Genomic DNA, 27,848 nt, shown 5'->3' on the forward strand with positions numbered 1-27,848 from the left:
TAGTCATATATCCCATTAATATGTCTTTTCAACATCCAGGGAACAGGTGGATCTTCCGTTGGCGGTGGTCTTCGCAGCACTCCGGAGACACGGAGCCCGACCACTCCGATCCACGGAGGCGGAGGCGGAGGTGGAGGCGGTCTTGGCGGTAGCGCTGGCGGAAGCACTGACGACCTGGGCTTCGGCGCTCTTGGCAGTGACGACCTCCGCGGTGCTCGACGTCCTGGCGCTTAAGCCTTTGGGTCACATTGTGGCGGTTCTCGATGTTGTGATACTTATATGCTTGTGATGTTTCTTATCTTATTGTTGTTTGTGAGATTCTTATATGCTTGGTGGTGATGATACTTATATGTTTATGCTTTGCGATGTTTCTTATGATGTGTGATGCTGCTCCTTACTGTTACGTGATGTTGCTTCTTATATATGCTGCTTCTTATATATGATGTGTATATTCAAATGAATTGAGCTGAAAAGAAACAGAAAAAAGAAAAAAAAACTGGACAGAAACTATGCCGACGGCCTAGCCATCGGCATAGGCCTGGCGTGAGCTCCCAGTGGCTGACACGTGGCCGTCTATGCCGACGGCCTGGCCGTCGGCTTAGTTCTGCCCCAAGAGTGCCCAGTTGCCGACATGTGGCACGTCTATGCCGACGGCCTAGCCGTCGGCATAGTTCTAAACTAAGCCGACGGCTAGGCCGTCGGCATAGGCAAGCCCCAGGAGCGACGGCGACTCGCCACGTGGCACCTCTATGCTGACGGCCTGGCCGTCGGCGTAGTTTAGTACTATGCCGACGGGCAGGCCGTTGGCATAGAGGTGCCATGTGGCGAGTCGCCGTTGGTCAGCAGTTGACGGCAGCCGCCGTTAGGCGATGGCGTTGCCGACGGCCAGGGCCGTCGGCATAGATGTACGGCCACCGTCGGGATAGGGTCTATGCCGACGGCCTTTCTATGCCGACGGTCATCCTGGCTACGCCGACGGATATGTTGCCGATGGCCCTATGCCGACGGGGGCCATCGGCATAGGCCTGTCCCGACGGCTAGTCAGGGATATGCCGACGGCCCTGACCGTCGGCATAGGGTGCGATTCCGGTAGTGGTTTAATAGTGGACAAGCTCGTATGTATGCCAGCTTACACTTGGAACTTGGAAATTTCATCTACTTGTAACTGAAGAAATATACATGTGTTTACAGTCAGATCACTATGGGAAAGAATTACCACAAACCAGCAAGACAATTAAGAATTAGTACTAGTGCTTTTCCAGAAAGTTCATGAGCCAAGATACTTGCTCCTCCTCGTGCTTACTCATATGAACTTGTCCTTATTGACCACCAAATGGATAAGGCAACAAACAACGGTTCCTCGGGCACTAAGGCCTTGTACAATGGGAGGTGCTTAGAGGAGGTGCTTAGAGAAATAAACCAGGCTTTTCTTAAGTACCGGTGCTTATTTGTACAGGATAGACGCTTAACTAGGCGTCTCTCCTGTAGAAATAGGCACTGATGCTTTAGAAAAACCCGGTTTATTTTTCTAAGCATCTCTCTAAACACCTCCCATTGTACAAGGCCTAATAGGGGTTTCAATATGGTGTACAGAAAATCTCACAAGGAGCTTCTACTTTGGAGAACCAAGGCACTAAATTACAGATAAAGATTTTATTTCTAATAAATCTAGAATACTACATATGGTCACGGGTAAGTATCCATCACAGTATGCCACACTATAGAAACATCTGTCCTCGATCTGGCAGCCAGTTCAAGAGTCTGTAGGACCTGTAATAAATTATAACACAACATTAGTGTCAAATAACTAATCATTCTTTTGCATGCAAACCAGCTCTCTCAACGCGAATGTTTTTGTCGACATCAGATTTTGGCATGCTCAAAAACATAATTAAGAAGGCTTCAAATGGAAAAGAGCTCAAAGTGAGAAAGTTCCGTATCGTCAAAAGGAGAAACTTTGATATTTGGGTTGTAGCCATCCGATCTCATCTCTAAGGCCGAAGTTGTGTTTGAAGTACTGAGATTTTGTATTCAGAACACTATTCGTCTGGTTATGCCCCCAAGATGGCCTCACATGGGAAAAGTTAATACACGGATTGTCTCCGTCCCGTCGAATCAATCGATTTTGATATAGAAAACGTCTAAATCAGAGTTCGTATGCAAAAGTTAGAGCCAAAACGGTGTGCTACATAAGTCTGCCCCGGAAGTTCCGGGCAAAACTTTCGGGGAGGTTCCGGGCTAAAAAGAAACTTTGCACGCGGCGCGCCCTGAAAAATGGAATTTCAACATTATTTGCAGATTTTCAGGGCCGATTTCGACATTAAGATGACCTCAGATGAAAAAGTGATCAACTAAGGAATTTTTCTTCATTGCAAGATCTATGACTTTGCTTTTGGGACCATCACGATCCGAAGCCATATGCGACCTGCAGGAGCTGTGCAAGAGGGAAACTTGATGTAATTTTAGCCCGGAAGTTCCGGGCTGACCAGAAGTTCCGGCCCTCGTAGTCCGAGTTAGGTTATCTTTTGATGTTTTGGACGGGATTTGAGTCATTTTCTTGTACGGAAAGTCCAGCCGCCTCATATATATGTAAGAGGTGACGGCCGATTGAATAGCAACACACAATCGAACAAATCATCTACCACTTTTTATCTTTTATCTTTTCTCCTTCTCCCTTATTCTTCTTCTTCATCGTTCTTCGTTCATTTTTCTTTTGCGGGGAGGCGAATCTCGAGGCCCTAGGGGCGGTCAGGCCGACCTAGGGCAACCCATAGCCGCCATGCACCTTGACGGGGACCCTCCCGGGCGCGTGGGGTTTCGGGTCCCGAAAAGCACCCGCCGGATTGCTTGCGTACCGCGCTTCCGGGCGGGTGTCCTTTGACGTGAGCTGCGGTGCATCATCCTCGGCGTTGGAGGTACACGGTGACATGTTCGTGTGCGAACACACTTTTTGGCGACTCCGCTGGGGATGAAGCTTTGAACATTCTCCAACCTATTCTTGCTACGAAGAGATCGCCATCTAGGGTTTGCGATCTACAAAGGTAATATGAATACCCGATTCACCTACGTAGATGCAAATAATGCATATGGTGTTGCTAGATCGTCTAGATGAACATAATGTATTGGCTAGCCCTAGTTCTATCAATCATGCATCTAATTATGTGCAACAGCCGATTCAGAATAATCTTCATGCTTCAACTTTATATAATTTTAGCAACATGCAACATATGTATTGCAACTCTCATGCATCGGCAACCCCACAAATCTATATGCCTATGAACAACATGATGAGTTCGGTTAATCAAGTTGAAACACCCCATGTAGGAACTTTGAATGGCGTGCAACATAGTGTTTCATCTTTTTATTCATCGGCAACTAATTTGCAACATGTTAATCCAAACATGTCGGTGGATACGGGAATTGTCCATGCTACTACTAGTTATTCGGCCAATTACCTTCAAACATCGTATGCTACACCTCATCCTACCAGTTTTTTGGCACCATACGCAACTATTGATGTCCATAATTTGGCTCCACACCTTAATGGTCATGGCTGAATAAGTGAAACTTCTACAGGAGCACAAATGCCTTCACCTACTACCGTGGCATATCATGTTCGCCCTACACAATTACGAAATTTCGGCAACATCTCATTGCCGAAAGAGTCTAAAAGCATCGGGGGGGGCAACCATATCCAGACTGGGTAATTGAGAACAAGCTTACATTTTCTTGGGATTTGTGCAACTCCATTCGACAGGAACTAATAGAAGGCGGGAAGCCTCATGATTTTGCTGCTATAAAAGCTAGAGTTGGGCAAGTGATGCATTCTCCCAGTGTTGTACCATCCAGTGTACCCCCTAAACAATTGCAAAGTTTCGGCACCTCATTGCCGGAAGAGTCTCAAAGTATTGGGGGACAATCTCATGAGGAGTGGATTGAAATTGAGATGAAAAAGTTTAAATCTCGCCAAGCTGAGATGTGGGCTAAAATTAGACAAGAGCGAAAGGCCTTGGAAATTCGAAAAGATAAAATTATTGATTCGAGTAAGAAAGAAAATTCGGTTATTGAAAAAGCAGAATCAAATATTATATCTGCCGAATCTATTGAAGAAAAAGAGGATTCCAAGGCGTTGGGGAGCCAACTTAAAGCGGAACAAAGTATCATTCAAATTACACCATTGTCATGCTCTCCCAACATATTCAAAGAGGTATGTCTAGCAAGTGATTTACCTATTTTCAGATTTGGTCGGAACTTTATTGTTGATACATCTATTATAAAAGATCTTATAAATAATTTTGAAAGACCAATGAAGAAGGGAAATTTACTTGTTAGCAATAAAACTATTATAGAGCATATCGGTCAACCTATTGTGCCATTTATAAAGACCGATAGTGACCTATTATTGCAGCCAAAGTTTTCCCCATTGCTTTATCAAAATTTCATATCTAATTAGATAGCTTTGCTTGTTTCATACTTGGCTTGCATTTGGTCTCAATTGGGACATGTGTATTCTAACTATTTTTGTTTCAGAAATTTAAAGCCAAGGTCAAATTCTTTTGAGAAATCCAATGCTGATATAATATCTTAATCCAATACATCGGAGATAGGGTGCAAAACACAATTCATAGTCGAATGGGGATATTCCAAATTTGAACCATTCGTTTGCTTAACTCCAAAGCCGTTCTCACATCAAGACTGGCTAAAAGATAAAAGGTATACCTTCAACTCCAACATGTGTGATCAAATCTTTGATTTGTTGTTGAGAAATAATTATATTAGAATTCTTGATCACCATGTCAAGCCATCAGTTCAAGGACGAATGTATTGTAAGTTGCATGATTCGTCCAAGCATAATTTTGAGGAATGCAACATGTTTCTTAAAATACTTAAATCGGCCATTGAAAAAGGACGATTGAAGTTTGTTGAAGCACCAAGAGATAACCAGTCTATTCCGATTGGTCCCGATGGCAAAAAGTTTTTGCATCGGCTACTTCAAGCCGATCCATTTAAAGAGGAGGTAAAAACTGCAGGTGATGGGATCAAGATTTCAAGTAAAGAAGTTGTTGAAGAGCATAATGAACATAATCTTGAGGGTGAGAATTCCATCAAAGCTATAATGGAGATGCCAAGGACTGGGGGGCAGCAAGCAAATCCAGTGATCGATGAAAGCAAACCAAAGGAAAACAAAGGCCAAAATAAGCGCAAGTGTAAGAGATCAAAAATCACATTCGCTAAACTATTGGATAAATATCAAAAGAAGAGTGAAGAGAAGAATTCTTATCGGCCAAATCATGGAAAGAAACCAAGATCACCCCCAAGGCGCAAATATGAGGATCGGTATTAGCAAAGTGAACATCTTAATGCAACATATTCATATCCTTATTTTGGGCCTCCAGTGCCAATGTCATGGATGCATCCCTATGCTCATGTAGATCCATATCCATCATGGGACATGTATGATACAAGGGCACACTCTCCATCTTATTTTAGACCTTCTCACCAATATTATGCATCTCCGAGAAGATCAACATTTGAACAATCATATGTTAAAGACCGTTTCAATCATAAGAAATCGGTCCGGAGCTCAAAGAAGAAGAAAGAGGTGGTCAAACAAGTGTACCGTGTTAAAAGAGATGGTCGTAAGAGTGCTACTTCACAATTGATCTCAAATGAAAAAGAGCCAGATAAAATGTTGATGTTGGCTAAAGGTAATGAAATGAAGCTATCAATTGTTGAGAGTCAAAGTGCCAAATCCGAAGAAAAGAAGTTGAGAGTGCACAGGGCCAAAAAATAATTGCCATTGGTTAAAACAGAATCACAGCCAAGATGCCCACTCGGCTTATCATATTAGCAAAATAAGGAATTACAAAATCTTAGTGCATAAGAGCTGAGAAAGAAGAACATGGCATGGGTTCTCAAGAAGATCAATCAAAACAAAAGTGATGTGCATGTTTCTATTGCAACAAGTACAATAAAAGTGAAGAAGGAAAAGAATGAAAGCAACAAACAATTAAGCCGAAGGTGGGCAACAACATCAAAATCTTCGGTTAGCAAATCATCCATATTCTTCAACCATACCATTAATGCCTTTGCCATGGAATTCATCATCAGGTATGATCAATTACCCTCCCTGGATTTATTTTGATCCATGGAAGCGACATAATTTTTTGCATCATGAGAGGGTATTACCAAATCTCTATACATTTTATTAGCTACATTTTTTCTTGCTAATCCAAAGGGCCGAAATATTTGATTGCTATTTCATTTGTTTATTTCAGCTATACATGATTTGGTGAATGAATTCTACATGGACCTTATGTTAATGGCCGATATTTATCTATCGCCCTAAGAATATGTCAAAGAATGGCTGATGTAGTATCCTAACATCGTCCTTAGTTCAATTAGAGGCCAAAACAAGGTACATATTCATTGATATTACCCTTGTCTTTCTAGTACTATGGATATTATTCTCGATGGTTAAATTTGTGGCAATGGCCAAGGTGTTGGTGTTGTTTATTTATCTCCATATGGAGCTATTTTGTGAAGCCTCATGCCGCTTAAAATATTTTTGCACAATGATCAAAGCCGAATATGCATTGTCATTTGGATTGGAGCTTTGCCTTGCTATAAGTGCTATACATATTGAGGCTTCCGGTGATTCGTTATTAGTAGTGCAACAAATATCCAAGGGTTATCAATGTTTTGACGAATCACTTATAGTTTATCATTTGGTATGTCTAGATGCAAGATTTACCTTGGGTTGCTTTAAAATTGTTCATATACCTAGACATGACAATTCAAAAGAGTTGGCACAGCAAGCATCCGGCTACTATGTTAACCATGGTGTATTGCATTTCTATCAATAGCCGATGCTAGGTCTTGTCAACATAGGTAAGGCCGAATTGAAGCCCACCGCTTGGGCCACTAATGAAACTTTTATGCAGGCGAAGTAAGGATTGGAGGAAGTTCATTCTTGATTATCTGCAAAATCCTAGCGAAAGGGTGAACAATAATATGGTTCGGAGGATGGTTTTGATCTATGGAATCTTATCACCGGATTGTTATAGAAGCTGAGAAGTTTTCGCCCAAGTTTGCATCAAGAGGTTCAAACAAGCAATGGCCGATATATACTTATCGTCCTAAGAACATGCAAAATGGCCAATGGAGTGTTGACATTGTCTTTAGAACAAGCTATGCGGAAGTTATTTTTCGGCACACAAGCTTTGCCGAAAAACAGGAGGGCATGCACTAGTAGAAAACAGGGCATTTGTCCCGGTTCGTAAGGGCCTCTAGTCTCAGTTCTTGAACCGGGACTAATAGGTCGTTACTAATGCCTCCCCCCTTTAGTCCCAGTTCTTACACGAATCGGGACAGATGGGCCTCCATGTGGCCGTTGCGGGCAGCCCAAGCAGGGGGGCCTTTGGTCCCAGTTGGTGACATAAACCGGGACCAAAAGGCATCCACGCGTCATAAGCTGGCTGCAGCTGAGGTTTTTTTTGAAAGTGGCTGGTTTAGGGGTTTTGGGGGTTAATTTAGGTTGTTATTAGCTAGCTAATAGAGAGAAGTGTCATGTCTTATATCTTCGTGCTTGGTTTACCAACGCTACTGCTATGTTCATTTCACCCGCTGATATATAATAACTCTTCATGCTCGCATCATACATCATCATATATAATAACAAAGTCCTACTAATCATGCATCATCATACAACTTCTACTAGTTATTAATAACAAGTCATATGATCATCATACTCATATTCATCGAACCCAACCCTACATAATTGTTCTTAGCACATGATCATCAGTATCAGGTAGGACCTAAACACACTTAAGATAAAATAGCATAAAACAATATAGACCCTAACTCTCCATTATGAAGAATGGAGATCATCCTATCTCCAATTCTTGCGCTTCGCTTCCTTTTGCTTCCAAGAAGCTCCTTACGACTGTCCATACATTTTTTGTCATTCTTTGATTGTCATGTCTCCACTTCTTTTAAAAATCTGGTATGGACAGTTGAGATTCATATGACAACCTGGTTGTATGTTCAAAACATCAAGGCGACCGTGCGTATACATCAGATGAGGCACACAATCATTCAGGATTATCTGTTGAAAAACATATTAATAACTTCGTAGTTAGCAATGATGTACTAGTTTTAGAAGTATGCAAAAAGATGCACAGATGTCGTAATAGTAAAAAATCTTACCAGGGTATCTCCATGGTAATTATCGTAGTTCAACATGTGCACTAGTGGCACGTATTGACCATAATGTTGAGGAGTTCGATTGTAGATATTGTAATTCTCAAGATCAGTACAAAATGCGATCAAATGATTTTTCTCCTTATAAGTTAATTCGGAGCCATCGGTGTAGTGGGTTTTGTCTACCATCTTCCACACATTCTTTGGAGAATGAAAATAAGCTGTCAATGGAAATAAGCTGTCAACTATTTTGAAATAAACAATATAAATTACTTAATAACTATGTTTAAGAAGCTCACATGAGGGAAGAATTGGAAGTGTATCAACAAGGACCCAAATGTCCATATTGTCTTGCTCGATTATAGGATCACCGAGATCCATGGTGATAAGCATACCCTCATCAAAACCATACATCTTGCAAAGTGCTTCCCAATTTTTGCAACCAAAATGGGTTACACTCACAGAATTGTACAACTTTACTTCAAAATCCACACCATGATGGGTCCTTAGGTGATTTTTTTTTGGTTTTCATACTTTCATGGTCTTCAAAACCCATCCTCTCACAGACATAGCGTCTTGCATAGCATGAGATAAGCTAGTCAAATTGGAAAAGATGAAAAATACACGTTAAAATAGTTGAAGTCGTGCTTAATTACGAAAAAAACTATTGTCGTCGTTGCGTACTGTTTCAACATCGAAGGTCTCCTCGAGCTTAATGTTGAAGCGCCGATCTTCTCCAGCTCAAGGAACCTGTCGCACATACCTCAGTCGTCGTGGCACCATTCGCACTCCCTCGGGCGGTTTTTGTCGTCCAAGTACGACATTTCCGGCCTATGTTCATAATTCAAATATTAAACTTGTACAATTAAATATATGTACTAAAAAACCTAAATTATATCATTAATATTAATCACGAGTTGACTATCGGTGATGTGGTAGCTCCTCCTTTCATTCCCGAGTGCATTATTACACGGGAATGAAGGAGAAGCTACCCCCACGGCGGCGTGGATGATGGAGGAGGCTCCTAGATTTCTGCATAGTGCTCTCCAATTTTAGCATTCAAAGTAGGAGTACTTTTCCAATATAAGCATTCAATAAGCAAAACCAAATCATAAAATAAAGTAGTATTCAAATTAGCATGCATTCAATTATAAGCAAAAGTACATCATCTCTTCTGTCAAATATTATCACTAATACTCCTCGAATACTATCATACATATAACATCGCTAATACAGCTAGAACCGTAGCGCCCGACGGGTATCGTCGCAGGCGGTGGACACCCAAAGATAAGGAACCATCACAGGATCATAGCTCCAGTGAGATCCCTGATAAACCTGCCAACTATTGTCAAACCTGCCCTCCAACGCAACCATGTAGCGACTGACGTGCTCGTCCTCCTCGCTGACACGGTGACATACCACCTCCGCGGTGTCCGGAAGCCTCGGCACTGTCACTGGCCCACGTGACTGCCACCAAACAAGAATCGGGTCAACAACGAGCTGGCTCCTCACCAACCTACGCCCCCCGGAAGGTAGCACCTCCCAATACCAGCCCGGCGGAGCCCAATCCCGAACATGGCCCTGATTAAGCAGGCCTCCACCGCTGAGTCGATGACGAGGATGCAGGATAGGCATCGTCGACGTCGATGCGGGAACTACTTCTATATATAATAAAATAAAGTAGTTTTATTAAATCAACAACTAAGCACTTACTATAAATAAATAAAGTGGTATTTACTAAAAATAAACTACTTCTATAGTAAAGTAAAGTAGTTTATTAAATCAACTAGTTCAACTATATATTAAGCACTTACTATAAATAAGGTCTATTATTTTTCTAACTAATTATATTAAACACTTTCTCTTCTTATTTTCCTTTTTCCTCTCGTACTTTTTCCTCTAAATATGAACATATACATAAATGAATTTGATCATACACAATTTTTCTATACATACACAATATGAACATATACATAAATTGACAAAGAAAATTCTATGAACAAAAAAATCATTAAAATTCTATGAACAAAATTACAACAGAAAAAAATCATAAAAATTCTATGAACAGAAAAAAATCATAAAAATTTGACATATTCAATCTTTGCATATATATGAACATGCAAACATGCATTTTCAACAATAATATCACCAAAAAAATCTATTAACAGAAAAAAAAATCTCACACAATATGAACAAATTACACAATATGAAAAAAATATAACGAAAAAATCTATGAACAAAATCTAACTCAATTAACTACACATCTAAATTACTACACATCTAAATTAACTACACATCTAATTAAACCTATGAAAAAAATCTATGAACAAATTAAAATCTATGAACAAAATCTAGCTCACCGGATGGCGACGGCGTGAGGGCCGCGGCGAGGGCGACGGGAAGGGGACGGCGACGGCGACGGTGCATGAGGGGCGGCGCGGCGACGGGCGACGGTGAGGGGCGGCGCGACGGGCGACGAGCGAGGCAGGGGCCGATGGCGTCGGGGGCACGGGGCGCGGGGAGGCGTCGGCGTTGGGGCGGCGCGGGATGGCGTCGGGGCGGCGCAGGACAGCGCGGGGCGACGACGGCGAGGGTGAGGCGGAGAGGGCAGCATGGCGGCATCGGAGCAGGGAAGAACTGAATGAAATTTTGACGAGTGCCAATTATATAGACAAAGTATTGGTTCTAGTTCGTGAGACAAACCGGGACGATAGTCCCGATTGGTGGCACCAACCGGGACCAAAGGCCTCTTTTCAGCAGCCCAAAGGGCGGGAAGCAGAGGTCTTTGGTCCCGGTTAGTGGCACCAACCAGGACTAAAGGGTGGGCATTGGTACCGGTCGGTGCCACGAACCGGTACCAATGCACACCTTTAGTCCTGGTTGGTGGCACCAACCGGGACCAAAGGCCTTGTGCTGCCCGCGTCGCGGCATGAAAGTTTAGTCCTACCTCGCTAGTTGAGGGAGCTCGAGAGTGGTTTATAAGCCCCACTCCCGCTGCCCTCTCGAGCTCCTCTCAAATGCAGGCTTTCGGGGCTAAACACATTGTATCTGCCTGCGGGCCTACTGGGCCTTCTGCGGGCCTAAATCCTGGCCCAACTAGCTGGGTTTCTAGTCGTATTCAGGCCGTGGTGGCCTAGTAGGTGGCATTTTTTTTTTAAAAAATTCCAGTTTTTTTGTTTTCTTTGTTGCTTTATTTTATTATTTTGTTATAGTTTATTTTATTTTGTTTTATTTTGTTTCTACATATTTATTTTATAAAAGTTTATTTTATTTTACTTTATTTTGTTTCTACTTATTTATTTTATTTTATTTTGTTTTGTTTCTACTTATTTATAAAAGTTTATTTTGTTTATATTTATTTATTTTATTTTATTTTTTTGTATTTGTATTTATTTTATGAAAATTCTTTTTGCTTTTAATGTTTTTCATAGAAAATACTTTGATAATTCTTTCTACTTATTTATAAAAGTTTATTATGTTTCTACTTATATATTTTATTAGAGTTTATTTTATTTTATTTGGTTTCTACTTACATCATCAATTTTCAACCCTTTCACCCACATAGCATGTGCTAAAAAGTTGAGAGGGTTATTTTTCATGCATTTACTGATTATTTTGAGCTATAAGACCCAGAAATTGAAAAGCATTTCAAATGAACTCTAAAAAGGTTGGAAGTTGGCATGGTATCATCATTTCATCCACATAGCATGTGCAAGAAAGTTGAGTGGGTTACGGCAAAAACTGGATGCACTTCATGTACAAAATGGACAATCTTTTTCGAAGTATTAGGATTTCATACGGAAACTTGTGTGTTACAATAGACATTTCAAATGAACTACGAAAAGGTTGAAAGTTGGCATGGTATCATCATAATAGTTGTGGACTAAGTCTTCACTTTTTCTTCGCTTGTCTCCTTTCCTTATTGCGCCATAACCATGGATAATCTTCATCATTTATCAGGATGCTTGGGTCAGCCTTGACTTTGAAGGGAGGAATATCATGAAACTTTCATAATCTTCGGACATGTCTGTCTTGCCCTCCACTCCCACGATGTCCCTTTTTCCTCAAAGAACTATGTGGCGCTTTGGCTCATCGTATGATGTATTCGCTTCCTTATTTTTTTCTTTTTCTCGGTTTGGTAGACATGTCATTCATATAGATAACTTGTGCCACATCATTGGCTAGGACGAACGGTTCGTCAGTGTACCCAAGATTGTTCAGATTCACTGTTGTCATTCCGTACTGTGGATCTACCTGTACCCCGGCTCCTGACAGATTGACCCATTTGCATTTAAACAAAGGGACCTTAAAATCTACTCCGTAGTCAAGTTCCCATATGTCCACTATGTAACCATAATATGTGTCCTTTCCCCTGTCGGTGGCTGCATCAAAGCGGACACCATTCTTTTGGTTGGTGCTCTTTTGATCTTGGGCGATCATGTAAAATGTATTCCCATTTATCTCGTATCCTTTCCAAATCATTACAGTCGAAGATGGTCTCCTGGACAACGAGTATAGCTCCTCACAAACAGTGTTTTCACCTCTGAGACATGTTTCCATCCAACTGCTGAAAGTCTTGATGTGTTCACATGTAATCCAGTCGTCGCACTGCTCCGGATGTTTGGAGCGCAGACTGTTCTTGTGTTCATCGACATAAGGGGTCACCAAGGTAGAGTTTTGTAGAACTGTGGAGTGTGCTTGAGACCAAGAATATCTGTCCCTGCATATTATTATCTCCCCTCCAAACGTGCCTTTTCCAGTCAGTCTCCCCTCATACCGCGATTTAGGGAGATCTATCTTCTTAAGGCCAGGAATGAAGTCAACACAAAACCTAATGACATCCTCTGTTTGATGGCCCATGGAGATGCTTCCTTCTGGCCTAGTGCGGTTACAAACATATTTCTTTAGGACTCTCATGAACCTCTCAAAGGGGTACATATTGTGTAGAAATACGGGGCCCAGAATGACAATCTCGTCAACTAGATGAACTAGGACGTGCGTCATGATATTGAAGAAGGATGGTGGGAACACCAGCTCGAAACTGACAAGACATTGCACCACATCACTCCTTAGCCTTGGTATGATTTCTGGATCGATCACCTTCTGAGAGATTGCATTGAGGAATGCACATAGCTTCACAATGGCTAATCGGACGTCTTCCGATAGAAGCCCCCTTAATGCAACCGGGAGCAGTTGCGTCATAATCACGTGGCAGTCATGAGACTTTAGGTTCTGAAACTTTTTCTCTGCCATATTTATTATTCCCTTTATATTTGACTAGAAGACAGTCGGGACCTTCATACTAAGCAGGCATTCAAAGAAGATTTCCTTCTCTTCTTTGGTAAGAGTGTAGCTGGCAGGACCTTCATACTGCTTTGGAGGCATGCCGTCTTTTTCGTGCAAATGTTGCAGGTCCTCCCGTGCCTCAGTTGTATCTTTTTTCTTCCCATACACGCCCAAAATGCCTAGCAGGTTCGCGCAAAGGTTCTTCGTCACGTGCATCACGTCGATCGAAGAGCGGACCTCTAGGTCTTTCCAGTAGGGTAGGTCCCAAAATATAGATTTCTTCTTCCACATGGGTGTGTGTCCCTCAGCGTCACTCGGAACAGCTAGTCCGCCGGGACCCTTTCCAAAGATTACGTGTAAATCATTGACCATAGCAAGTACGTGATCACCGGTACGCATGGTGGGCTTCTTCCGGTGATCTGCCTCGCCTTTAAAATGCTTGTCTTTCTTTCGACAATGATGGTTGGTCGGAAGAGATCGATGATGGCCCAAGTACACATTCTTCCTGCAGCTTCCCAGATATATACCTTTGGTGTCAGCTAAATAGTGTGTGCATGCGTGGTATCCCTTGTTTGTCTGTCCTGAAAGGCTACTGAGAGCGGGCCAATCGTTGATGGTTACAAACAGCAACGCGTGCAGGTTAAATTCCTCCTGTTTGTGCTAATCCCACGCACGTACACCGTTTCCATTCCACAGCTGTAAAATTTCTTCAACTAATGGCCTTAGGTACACATCAATGTCGTTGTCGGGTTGCTTAGGGCCTTGGATGAGAACTGGCATCATAATGAACTTCCGCTTCATGCACATCCAAGGAGGAAGGTTATACATACATAGAGTCACGAGCCAGGTGCTGTGATTGCTGCTCTGCTCCCCGAAAGGATTAATGCCATCCGCGCTTAAACCAAACCATACATTCCTTGGGTCACGTGCAAACTCAGACCAGTACTCTCTCTCGATTTTTCTCCACTGCGACCCATCAGCGGGTGCTCTCAACTTCTCGTCTTTCTTACGGTCCTCACTGTGCCATCGCATCAACTTGGCATGCTCTTTGTTTCTGAACAGTCGTTTCAACCGTGGTAATATAGGATCATACCACATCACCTTCACAGGAACTCTCTTCCTGCGGGGCTCACCGTCAACATCACCAGGGTCATCTCGTCTGATCTTATACCACAATGCACCGCATACCGGGCATGCGTTCAAATCCTCATACGCACTGCGGTAGAGGATGCAATCATTAGGGCATGCATGTATCTTCTGCACCTCCAGTCCTAGAGGGCATACGACCTTCTTTGTTGTGTACGTACTGTCGGGCAATTCATTATCCTTTGGAAGCTTCTTCTTCAATATTTTCAGTAGCTTCTCAAATCCTTTGTCAGGCACAGCATTCTCCGCCTTCCACTGTAGCAATTCCAGTACGGTACCCAGCTTTGTGTTGCCATCTTCGCAATTGGGGTACAACCTTTTTTTGTGATCCTCTAACATGCGATCGAACTTCAGCTTCTCCTTTTGACTTTCGCATTGCGTCCTTGCATCGACAATGACCCAGCGGAGATCATCATCGGGCACATCGTCTGGTTCCTCTTGATCTTCAGCAGCTTCCCCCGTTGCAGCATCATCGGGCACGTCGTCTCGTTCCTCTTGATCTTCAGCAGCTCCCCCCGTTGCAGCATCACCGTATTCAGGGGGCACCTAGTTGTCATCATCCCTTCTTCTTCGCCGTTGTCCATCATAACCCCTATTTCTCCGTGCCTCGTCCAAATATTATAGTGTGGCATGAAACCCTTGTAAAGCAGGTGGGTGTGAAGGATTTTCCGGTCAGAGTAAGACTTCGTATTCCCACATTTAGTGCATGGACAACACATAAAGCCATTCTGCTTGTTTGCCTCAGCCACTTCGAGAAAATTATGCACGCCCTTAATGTACTCGGAGGTGTGTCTGTCACCATACATCCATTGCCGGTTCATCTGCATGCATTATATATAATTATGTGTGTCAAAAGTAAGAAAATCAGACAAATATCTATCTAAAGTAAGAAAATCAGACAAGTATCAGAAAGAAGATAAGAACAAGAGGCTCACCACGGTGGTGCTAGTGACGAGATCGGCGCGAGCGATCAACGGCGGTGAAAACGGGGACGGGGCGTACGTGACGGACCGCTAAATCTAGACAAATCTCGAAAAAAATGAAGCTCTGAGGTCGAGCTTCGACAGGAGAAAGCTTAACTAGTGTGGCTCGGGCATTTCATTGAACACCTCATATGCATAGGAGGTGAACTAGAGCACCCAAATGACCTCTCCTCGCTGGATTGAAAAAACAGAGCATTGTGGAGTGCTCTGCCGCGGCGAGGGGTATATATAGGCAAATTATTTGTCCCGGTTCGTGGCATGAACCAGGACTAAAGCCCCCCTTCTATACCGGTTCAAGGCATGAACCGGTACCATTGGATGTGGGCCAGGAGCAAGGTCCATTGGTCCCGGTTCGTGCCTAGAACCGAGACAAATGGGTCCAGACGAACCGGGACCAATGCCCACGAGGCCCCGGCCGGCCCCCTGGGCTCATGAACCGGGACTAATACCCCCCATGGGTCCCGGTTCTTGATGAACCGGGACTAATGGGCTGGCCGGGCGCGAACAATAGCCCTGTTTTCTACTAGTGATGTGTTCACACCAGATTTTGGCATGGTCAAAAACATAATTAAGAAGGCTTCAAATGGAAAAGTGCTCAAAGTGAGAAAGTTCTGTATCGTCAAAAGGAGAAACTTTGATATTTGGGTTGTAGCCATCCGATCTCATCTCTAAGGCCGAAGTTGTGTTTGAAGTACCGAGATTTTGTATTCAGAACACTATTCGGCTGATTATGCCCCCCAAGATGGCCTCATATGGGAAAAGTTTCTACATGGATTGTCTTCGTCTCATCGAATCGGTCGATTTTGATATAAAAACGTCTAAATCGGAGTTCGTATGCAAAACTTAGAGCCAAAATAGTGTGCTGCATAAGTCTGCCCCAACAGTTCCGGGCAAAACTTCCGGGGAGGTTCCAAGCTAAACAGAAACTTTGCACGCGGTGCACCCCGAAAACTGGAATTTCAACATTATTTGCAAATTTGCGGGGCTGATTTCGACATTAAGATGACCTCAAATGAAAGAGTGATCAACTAAGGAATTTTTCTCCATTGCAAGATCTACAACTTTGCTTTTGGGACCATCGTGATCCGAAGCCATATGCGAAGTTCCGGGCTGACCCGAAGTTCCAGCCCTCGTAGTCCGAGTTAGGTTATCTTTTGATATTTTGGACGGGATTTGAGCGCTTTTCTTGTACGGAAAGTCCAGCCGACTCATATATATGTAACAGGTGACGACCGATTGCATAACAACACACAATCAAACAAATCATCTACCACTTTTTATCTTTTATCTTTTCTCCTTCTCCCTTGTTCTTCTTCTTCCTCGTTCTTCGTTCGTTCTTCTTTTGCAGGGCGGCGAATCTCGAGGCCCTAGGGGCGGTCAGGCCGACCTAGGGCAGCCCATAGCCGCCACCCGCCCTGACGGGGACCCTCCCGGGCGTGCTGAAAAGCACCTGTCGGATTGCTTGCGTACCGCGCTTCCGGATGGGTCTCCTTCGACGTAAGCTGTGGTGCATCACCGTCGGCGTTGAAGGTACACGGTGACGTGTTCGTGTGTGAACAGTTTTGTATCCCTATCCAAAAAGAAAACTGAGAGTGAAAGTGCAAGCAATATTATTTTTTTGCGGAAAGAAAGTGCAAGCAATATTCACTCCACATTCTTTGCATAATGTCACACAACTCAAAGTTAGCGCAAATCGACAAACGTACAAGCACAGACATGCATCTCTTGTTTGAAAAAATCCTAAAACTCCCAAGGCTACATATGGAAGATGGATGCTTGGCAAAAAAAACATGGTTGAACATTGTTCTCCACAACTTGCTGCACACCACCTATTTACAAAAACCATAAACTTCCAAAATATTAGCATACTTTATGGTGTGTGGTATGATATTTTAAACATCACATGGGTGTCACATAAGAGTATATCGCACAATGCACATAAACTTACATACTTAGTGCTAGCACTATATCTGGATAATAATTATATCTACATAAAATGGAATATACATACTAGAGAATTGAAATAATAATGTGCAGATTGGGCTAGTTAAAAGAGGAGATGTGTACCTAGCTTGTAATAACTTCTCCAAGTTCTGATAAATTTGTAGTGAACTCTATGGTGCTTCGTTGTTTTTTGAGTGTGTGAAACACCTGAACCTATGGAGTTAGCGAAACATATCTCTTAGTGCTAGCATTTTGCTAATAATACATCGGTACAAAGAAATGGTTGGCAGGGATCAAGCAAACCGCCGTTATGATATACTTACAGAAATATGAACGTCAGCACCTGAAGGGCCCTTGCATGTGCTCATCAGTGTATTTTCCAACTAATAATTGCATAGAAAAAACATTGCAGTCAAGACCATGAAGGCACCAACTATCACGCATGTAATTTATTTTCAGCTCATTAATACACCCACCTCAATTGTGGTAAAAACATGCTTTCCATTGATAGATTCAATAACATCACCTTTTTGGATTCCGAGTGTCTCAGCATTAGATCCCTTTGACACCTAGGGTTCAATTGCCAAATAATTAACCACTACATGCATGAGAAATTGAGCACCAAGGCCGTCATCAATGTCATACATACGCCACAACATGTCAATATGAGCAGGTTCTAGAAGTTCGATGGCCTTAAACGCCATTCCAAGATGGGGCCAGGCAAAATGCCTACATCAAATCAGATAATCATTTAGTATATTTCAAGCAAGGTATACATGGGCAAGTAACATTTTCAAAATAAGCAACCTTTGGTGGAATCGAGCTTCTATCTTAACGTGTCAAGAAAAAACAACAATAACCAATTATTTTGATTCAAATAGAGTTTAGAAAGGCCCAACGGGGATGAATCATTCATAGTAGTTGACAAATGTATTTGAGTATCACAAAATAGTAGAGGGAATTAATTGAGTATCTCCTTATGACTGAGAACAATTGAGTATCACAAAATACATTTGTTCACAAATATCTCATAGGTTTAACTTGAAACTCCCCATGAAAAAAGATGACTTCAGGAAAACTGTCCATAAAAAATGTGAGCAAAGCCTAAAACATAGTTTTTCATTAAACTTTACCCTAGAACTTGGCCAAGCACATGCAAAGCAGAAGCCTTCTTATAACTAGTTGTCATCATAATCCATTTTGTACTCTAGCATCTCAGTGTGATTCTACATGTTTGTTTTTGTCTAGGCCCCATCAAAGACCCAGTTCATGATTTCCTTATAAATTACTATTATTATTAAATTATTTATTACAGCCACTTATTCAAACATATGTCTCTATATATATACATAAAATACGACAATGATCACTTTTTTATAGAATCTTTACATAATTTTATGGTCATTAAATTGCATAAAAATGATAAAATAGATACTACGAGAAATAGTTCAAATCCTAACAATAACTAAAAAAAGAAACAACAGGAGAGAATACATTTTCATTGATACCATGACAGAACTGAGAGGAAAAATGTACCGATATTTCCTCCATGAATCCAAACAATTGAGCAAAATGGAAGAAGATATAAAAGACTCAAATCTCTCAGGGTCGTTGACCATTCCGACAACTTTTCCATCCAAAGTCAATAACCGGCCCCCCATTGTCATACTGTAACAATTCATACTAGCAACATACGAGAGTTTGCAAGAACAACAAACATGTTATAATAGTATATTGCAATATAGAACAAAAAGATGTCATCAAACAAAACTCAAATTGTAACAAATGTATATAATACTATCTCATAATATGATATATTACCTCATTATCATTGCAATGGCCATCTGGAGAACATAAATACACATTGTGGTGCCGCTCATACATGGTTGGATTCACATATTCTGCTCTAGCATATGTTATCCTTAGATTTAAGGAATTGTCTCTTCCGAGCCGAAAAACCTTCTAAGCAAATTCTACATCTTTTTCATTAAAAGATGGTAACTTGATTGGTTGATTCACCTGAACGTTCAGCAAAGCGAGATCATAGTGGGGCTGGTGATAGACCAGCTGGCCCTTTGCACTTGTGCCATTCAGCAAATGAACAGTGACCTAAGAAAAAGTTGCGTGCCAGATTATATAAGATATTTGATGAACAGTAAGCAAACACATGTGTTGTTTCCATTTTGTTATTTGAAAAGGCCAATAGCACAAGAAAGCATGTGAATTCCAGCTAGTTAGATTTACCAGCGAATAATTTATTTATTTGAGATGGAACCAGCTGGAAAAGATAGTACATGTATATATATAAAAATTTCCCCGCAAAAAAAGGATATATATATAAATTAATAGAAGAAGCACATTGACTCACATGAGCATTTGTAGCATACTCTTCACCGCCTGACCAGACGCTGACAGGAGCATCCTTTGTGCGAATCAGCCGCGCGGTTGTCAGAACAAGGCCGGTTTTGCTCTCCTCATCCCAATCAACCCAGAGGCCAGAGCACCGTCTTAGCGGTTCACCATCTTTGTGATTCAAACACAATTAATATATATGTTAAGTTGCGTGCGGCGATGGATAAAAAAATCCGAATCATACAGAGGATTAGAGGGTACAAGGCTACATATGCACGTACCAAGAGAGGATGAAACCCCTAACAGAAATTTGGCAGCCGAGAGGACGGCCTTTTTTCCAGATCGACGGACAGAAAAGAGCTCATCAGAGTGAAACAAGGTCGGAGGTTTGAAGTAAGCGATGGTAGGAATTTGCACAGGGCGGGGAGCTACACGCATCAACATATGTCGATCAGATCACTGATGATGAGCACACGAAGACAATTTGTACCATCATTATTAGGAATTCGATTGAAAATTTGGATAGTGGCCACGGGATCAGACCTGACTCTCTGTCGATCTCGTCTTGTGCAATCTTGGCAAAGACAGGGCGTAAGCACGGTCGACCAGATTCTCTTCTCCGTGGCTCTCCGGATCCCTCTTCCTCTTCTTCGCGTCGGCATTGCCTCGGCTGGTCGGATCGGCCGCCGTGGCCCTTTTGTTGTTGGGCTTCTTCACACCCGCACTCATCATCTTCTTGTTCGCATGGCCGATCCTCTTGCAATCGCCCCCGACCGAGTCTTTTATTTTGACCCGTGTGAGGCTGCTAAAACATTGTGGCGTGTGTTGCTTCCGGACTGTACGCGGGGTTCTTGTGATCTTTTTGGGACAACACTAACGTCCACACGTGTGGTGGGAGTCAAACCCGCCTACACGCCCTATAACACACAGATTGCGCCACGTCATCGCATGCATGCATGTGAGATTCTTTTTGAATTTTTAATTTTTAAAATGTTTTATCTCTTAAATAAAAAATCTGATTGAAGATCCGTTTTCATCATTAAATTCCTCGTGACAAGATCTTCGAAACTTGATCCCATATCAATATATTTCGACAAATTTTTTTGGTTAAAGAATTGTAATGATATTTACACTGAAGTTGCCATGATATGTTTAAGCTCGTTTTTTCTATATTTAAAAGTAAATTTTGACATATTATAAAACAGGGAATTAGGAAACTAGAGTTGTCATGAACCATAAACTAAAATTGCCATGATACATGCACTTAAAATTGCCATGGTTCATACAAAAAATATTTTTCATGGTCAAAGTACTGGACTTGCCATCATCAAAAACTAAAACTGCAATGATCTACGGACTAAAATTGACACATGGCAACTTTAGTTTAAGCACTATGGCAACTATAGTGTAAACATCATGGCAACTTTTGAGCAGAAAAAATTTCATCGACACATATCAACATGGGGTCTAGTTTTGAAGATCTCGTCGAAACGGATTTAATGGTGAAAACAAATTTTCAATTCGATTTTTAATTAGTAGATAAAATATTATTAAGTCGAAAACCAAAAAAATTCCTGTTGATGTCATCTATTCATACGTGACAAAATGAATGACGATGAAAGCGTGTGGGCGATGTGCAAGATGTTACACGTATGGACGTCAGTTTTTTCATTTTTTTTTTAGGGTGGTTCATGCAGTTTGTTGGGCGTTCTATTCCTCGCATTGAGCGAGTCCTGGGGGAGCGCTCGCGTCGAGAGGCAGCAACATGAGCCAGCCCAGGCTCGGTGGAGGGCATATTCTCAAAAAAAATTAAGTTTTAAGTTTTTACTTTTGTAGTTTTTTTATACTTTAAAATATCCTAAATATATATATTACAAAAACACTCTTCTAACAACATTTGGAAATCATTGAACGTGTATTGAAAAAACTATTGAACAAGTATTTTAAAAAAGTTGAACGAGTATTTAAAAATTGTTGAACACATATTTGAAAAATGTTGAACACGTATTTGAAAAAAATAATATGTATAAGTATTTGAAAAAAATGTTGGTCATGTATATAATAGTGTTGAACAAGCATTTAGAAATGTTTAACAGGTATTTAAAAAATGTTGACAAGTATTTTAAAAAATGTTTATCATGTATATATAAATTTTGAACAAGTATTTAAAAAGTGTTGAATAATTATTTTAAAAACAAGCATTTGAAAAATGTCGAACATGTATTTGAAAAAAAATCTTGTACAAGTATTTGAAAAAATGTTGATCACGTATATAAAAATATCGATCAATTATTTGAAAAAATGTTGAACAAGTATTTGAAAAGATGTTGATAAGTATTTGAAAAAAATGTTGAACAAGCATTTGAAGGGAAAACCGAAAGAAACAAAATCCGGAGAAGAAAAAACAACAAAAGAAAGCAAAAGGTGGGGAAGAAAAAGGAAAACGAAAAAACCAAAGAAAAAACAAAACGAAGAAACAGAGGAAAATATCATGATAACAAAATGGAAAACCAGCTTCACTCGCATCAACTAAGAAAGCATCTCATTCTTATCACGAGGCAGACTTCGGTGAAGTGGCTAGCAGAGCTAGCTCCCGCCAAGGAGGGCAGGGTCCCGCATCTCTCATATGTTAGTTATCTTTTTCTTCGCGAGTTATGGGTCTGCCCAATTACTCGAAATGCTTCGCTATTCAGCGAGACATCCCACATTGATAGCATTAAATTTTCTTTTTCTTTCCGAATCATGGGCCGGCCCGATTACTCGAAATGCTTCAGCGAGACATCCAACATTGATCGCATTAAATGTTCTTTTTCTTTGCGAATCATGGGCCAGCCCGATTACTCGAAACGCTTCAGCGAGACATCCCGCACTGATCGCTTAATGCGATAAATAGTCGTTGCGCGGTTTGTTTACAGATTGATGATAGGTCATGGGCCCTTTCGTCTTTGCAGTAGGCAACTGGGCCTTGGGGGAGAGGGACGACGGGGAAAGTTCCTTCCTATTCTATGCACCTTCTGAAAAATTTTGAATTTTTATTTTTCTAAAAATAAGGATATTTTTTGAAAAAAAATGAAAAACAAAAACCAAAATAAACTAATAAAAACTGAAACACTATGTACATTGGCTGCCGCTAAATGGCTGCTTGGTTTCATGTGTGTGAAAGCATGACAACTTGAAGCATAAGGCGTCAAATAGGGGTTGCCTTTTGTAATAACCCCTATTTGATGCTTAGTGTTTCAAATTGGCAGCCAATCTCACAGAAGTCGTGACTGGGCCGACCCAATTGGCCATCAAGGTTGTAGTGATTCATTCTACTCGAGCAATTTTCTTCCTGGTTTTCTAGTGGGTTTTTTATTCTACTCTTTATTAGGTGGTATTTATTTGGTGTTGAGAATTTTTTTATTTAGTTAAAAAACCAATATCGTTTGAAATTTCATAACAGCTTTTGGTGAAAAATGAACATTACTAAAACATTCTATGAACTTTTTTGAAATATAAATATTCTTTGAGATTTGTGAACATTTTTATACAAATTTTGTGAACATGTACAAAAAAGGTGAACTTTATAAAAATTAGAAAAACAAATGGCAGCATATCTGAAATGTGAAAAAGTTTAAAAGAAAGAAAATGGAAAAAAGAAAAAGGGAAAAAATAGGAAAGTGAAAAGGAGAAAAAAATAAAAGATATAAAAAAACTTGAGAAGAACTTCGTGGGTGCCATGCGGCATCACCGCTATCGGGTCGTCATCGTGTTCATCAATGTCGCCAAGCTCAGCTAACATCTCCTCCAACTCGTGCATTGCATTGGCCAACAAGGCATGGTTGGCGGTGACCTCACATTCATCAACCACCGATTAAGTGGCGGTGTGGTCTTCCGTCACCGTGTAGAGGTTCGCGAGGATGGCGACGATGGAGTGGTCGCTGAAGGATCAACACGTTGGAAGTGCCTCATGGACATGAATACGTGCGCCGATAAGCAGCCAGAGCCATGAAATTTCGAATGGATACATGATTCCATAGTTCCCGGTGCCTCCAACCCCATCTGCTCCAACTGCGATGCGAGGATCCCCCCCCCCCCCCCCCCCCCCCCCCCCCCCCCCGGGCCAAAATAACAAGTTTGTGCCGTGCAATAACTATGGATGTATTATGCTAATGCTTTTCGATGATTATAGTATTTGTTTGTGATCGACTTGTCTTTCTAGTTTGTGAACACCCTTTAATTATTATCGATCAGTCTTTCTTGTTTGTTCCTGATTTGGTGTGAACACAAAAAAGAGGGACACCATGGTTCGGATACAAACTAAGAAAAATGAAAAAAAAAGTGTAGTGTCGATCACGTTGCAAGCAAAGCAAACACAGAAAAACAAGGCACAAACAGTTTATTACATCGCAATGAAGCAAATGCACAGAAACATGAAGCACAAAAAAGACAGGAACTAAAACTTTGACACTAGAGCGCCTCCTCCTCCGGTTGCTGCTCACTACTAGCCTCCCCGCTTCTGGAACTGCAGGAGATGGACTCAGATCTCATCAAAAGAGGTACGGGAGAACTCGTTCTCAAAACGGGAGAAGATGTTGAAGCAGGAGAATGCGATGAAGTACGAGATGTAGCGCAATGATGACCCAATCTGCCCCAAGCGACAACATGAACTCAGGTGGTCCGTTCTTGTACCAGAGCAGAGGAAGTCCGATGTTGTCTGCCATGGGTTCTTCCTTGTCGAGAAAACCCACACGCGTAGCGTGTCCTTGGCCGAGATGCTAGTGTTCCGTGGACAGAATTCACCTTAGTATATGTGATGTGAGTGTTCCTTGGTGATGGAGCCAAGTCCATGGTGATGGCCCTAGGGTGCTCTGCACTAGACATCCTGCTCGGAAAGGGGCGATGAGGCTTCCTTCTTCGCATGATGCGATAATCCGTGGAGTGGCGAGACTGGCGCCCAGCGCTGGGTCTCACCGTGTTGCTGACGCACAGGCTACGGACGAGCAACGTCATGTCAGACTCAACGAGGACTAGGGCTAGCAGTTGGAGCGGCGCCCGGGAAGTACAAGGAGAGAAACACGATGAAGGTGAATGATGTGCCGAACGCCGGGGGTGGAGGCCGTAGTTATAGTTGGCCGGAATCTCAAGGGGCATTAGCGATTGTCTTGGAAGACATGAGGGTCGGCGTGATTTAATGCTAGGCTGCGTAAGAAGTTCAAATTATGATCGCCATGTCTTGTTCTGTCACAACGGATGCTACGGCCAAATGTGTCTTCTCTTCTCGGCGGTTGATGTGACAAGTGGTGGATCACTGAGAGGAGGAAACGTGTGAAAAGAGATGGAAACAAGGCCTGACCTGCGGGCAACTCACGCTTTAGTGGCACAACCACAATTTATGAAAATCTAGTGGATAGTGGTAAGAATCAGATTTTACTTGAAAGATATATTAATTGCAATATTAAAAAAACAGGCTAAACACAAATACGTACTTATAGTAAAAGAAAGCAACATTTTTATTTTAGATATCTCCTATTCCCTTTTTAGAGATGTATTTTCCTTCTTCTTTTTTGGACAATCAGATGTCTTTTCATTCTAGGAGCAAAGTTGTTGGTGGATTTTCCTTTTTACTCTTCTCTTTTTTTTTTGCAAGGATAACTTCCGAGGGTGTCGTTTTGGCACATGGGAGCATATGCTCTTGGATATTAAAATGTGTTTGAAACATGTTTTGAAATGTCACAAAATTCTGACAAAATGATTCTCACGTACGTCCCGATATTCTACGTGTATACAAACTCGTTTCGGGGAAAACCGACAACTTTTGAGTCACATGCAAAAAAGACAACAAATAGTGTTAAAAAAGGCTTTTCATGAGACTTTTTTGTCTTTTTTACACAAGACGTATAAAATATCGGGTTTTCACGAAACTTGACGTGTGCACATACAATATTGAGATGTGCACTCGAATTTATGGTAGGAATTTTTGACATTTTGAAATATATTTTTCAACGGCAGGAGCATATGCTCCCATGTGTCAAAGTGAATTTCCTATAACTTCCGACCTATTCATTAGCTATCAAGCTAGTACAAAGAACACTAAAAGTGAAAAATAATTTAGATCCGTAGACGACCTAGAGATAACTACTAGCACTAGAGCGAGCCGAAGGAGCGCCGCCGTTTTCGCCCCTCTCTCATCGAAGCCGGGCAAACCTTGTTCTAGCAGACAGACGAGAAGTCGTCGTGCTAAGATCCCATAGGACCAGCGCACCAGGACAACAACCGCCACCGATGAAGAAGCGTACATGGGAAGAATCCAACCTATAAACACACAAACAAAGACATGCATGATCCACATGGATTCAGCGAAGACTAATGCCGACAGAATCCCGCGAGATCCGCCAGAGACAAATTTCCACATGTCTTTCGACGATACTAGAAACACCATCGGGACGGGGACTAGGAGGGAAGAATCTTATTTCATCTTTAGAGAGTCGACGCCACCTTGCCTCTCTGAGTAGAACACAAACACTACCAAAACTCAAAAGAGTATGAAAAAATGAATCCCTCCCGCCGGCAAAAGTCGGGATCCACCACGCCTCCATATCCCTTTTCTAAGCCGAGCAGAGCCGGTTCACTCAGCGACTGAGCCATCATGAGTGGTTCGGCACGAGCTTACGTCTTGCTCGGGTCGACTTGGGAGGATCGGCGAGCACGACAATGGCAAACCGGGGTGGGGGCTTGGCGAGGTACAGGGAGACGGCACGATGTACTAGATGTGGGCTGAGCGAGTGGCAAGAGGGAGGAGCCAACTCTGATTGGCCATCGGCCTGAGGAGAAGAGCAGCGCCTGATCAGGAGGTCTACTTTTTTTTTTGAGAAACGATCAGGAGGTCTAGTTGGACTGAGCACTCTCGAGCCCAGTGGACCAACCCATCCCAAAGTGGCTCACGCCGAGCAAAAGCTCAGTCAGGCCTGCCCAGCATTTCCTCCAGCAAAAGCATGCCAAGCAGGGAGGTGCCCTTCCTGAACTGTTTTTTTTTCTTTCTGAAAAGGAGGATGTATCCCTGGCCTCTCCATCTGGGCGATGCATGCGGCCACTTTATTAATTATTCATAAAGACTTTACAAATTAGTACATTAGTAGTTTATGAAATCATATCAACTAAATGACATGTTAGTTGATGTAACAAAACCGTGTGATCATAATAACCAGCTCTGTAAACCGACTGAAAAACATCCACATGTTTCTATCAACATGCACGTGAAATACAAGCAAAGCATCTATGGTCAATATTTTTAGGGCATCTTTGGTCAATGTTAGATGCTATGGAAAAACAAAGAAGAGACCCACTTCAAAGCTCAAAGTCGAACAAAACCAGGCGCAAACAGACAGTCAAGACAAAACATTCACTGGGATAATATAAGATGAACAAAGTTAACAAAATAAAAAGTAAAACACATGTAGTTTAAGCCTCAGAAAGCCACAAAAATATCGTCATTCGGAATTTGACAGTAATTCGAACATAAAGCTAATCATCACAAACTTCACTTGTATTCTAGATCTAATCTGGAAGACAGAAATGCCCAACGATCAATGGGCTAAAAAGTCAAGAAATGCCTTCCCATTCATGGGAAAATAAGCAATGTGCTAGATGGTGTCCCAAGATTATTTCAAGGTTTCATCCAGGAAAAAAAATCTATTTTGTTTTCTTTTGCGAAAGTCACGGTTTTGTTTCCGCGAGAGGCATGGTTGTGCTTTCGTGAGAGTCACGGACGTGCCTCCTCGGAAACGAGAAAATACGCGTTTTCTCTTTCTTTTTTTTCTTCCGCGAGAGTCACGGTTTTGCTTCCGCGAGAGGCACAGTTGTGATTTTCTGAGAGGCACGGGCGTGCTTCTTTCAGAAAGGGAAAAAAACTCGTGCTCCCGGTTCGGTTTTTTCATCCAGTTCTTTTCGTTAAAA

General features: G+C 41.8%; 1 protein-coding gene and 1 non-coding gene across 2 annotated transcripts; both read right to left on the reverse strand.

The window, feature by feature from the left end:
• Nucleotides 1-17,946: 17,946 nt before the first annotated feature.
• Nucleotides 17,947-20,858, reverse strand: LOC123114590 (uncharacterized). The gene is made up of 6 exons (XM_044536083.1): nucleotides 20,826-20,858; nucleotides 20,457-20,715; nucleotides 20,195-20,341; nucleotides 19,930-20,084; nucleotides 19,098-19,670; nucleotides 17,947-18,290 (listed from the first exon to the last, which is right to left on the reverse strand). The coding sequence occupies exons 1-5, from the start codon at nucleotides 20,856-20,858 to the stop codon at nucleotides 19,524-19,526; spliced, it is 741 nt and encodes a 246-aa protein (XP_044392018.1). The 3' UTR covers nucleotides 17,947-18,290; nucleotides 19,098-19,523.
• A 6,494-nt stretch (nucleotides 20,859-27,352) lies between these two features.
• Nucleotides 27,353-27,433, reverse strand: LOC123118265 (small nucleolar RNA snoR77Y). Its single transcript, XR_006457816.1, has one exon. It is a non-coding gene; the product is annotated as a small nucleolar RNA snoR77Y (small nucleolar RNA).
• Nucleotides 27,434-27,848: the final 415 nt, after the last annotated feature.

The sequence above is a fragment of the Triticum aestivum genome, chromosome 5B, assembly GCF_018294505.1.
Source record: "Triticum aestivum cultivar Chinese Spring chromosome 5B, IWGSC CS RefSeq v2.1, whole genome shotgun sequence".
Taxonomy (NCBI): domain Eukaryota; kingdom Viridiplantae; phylum Streptophyta; class Magnoliopsida; order Poales; family Poaceae; genus Triticum; species Triticum aestivum.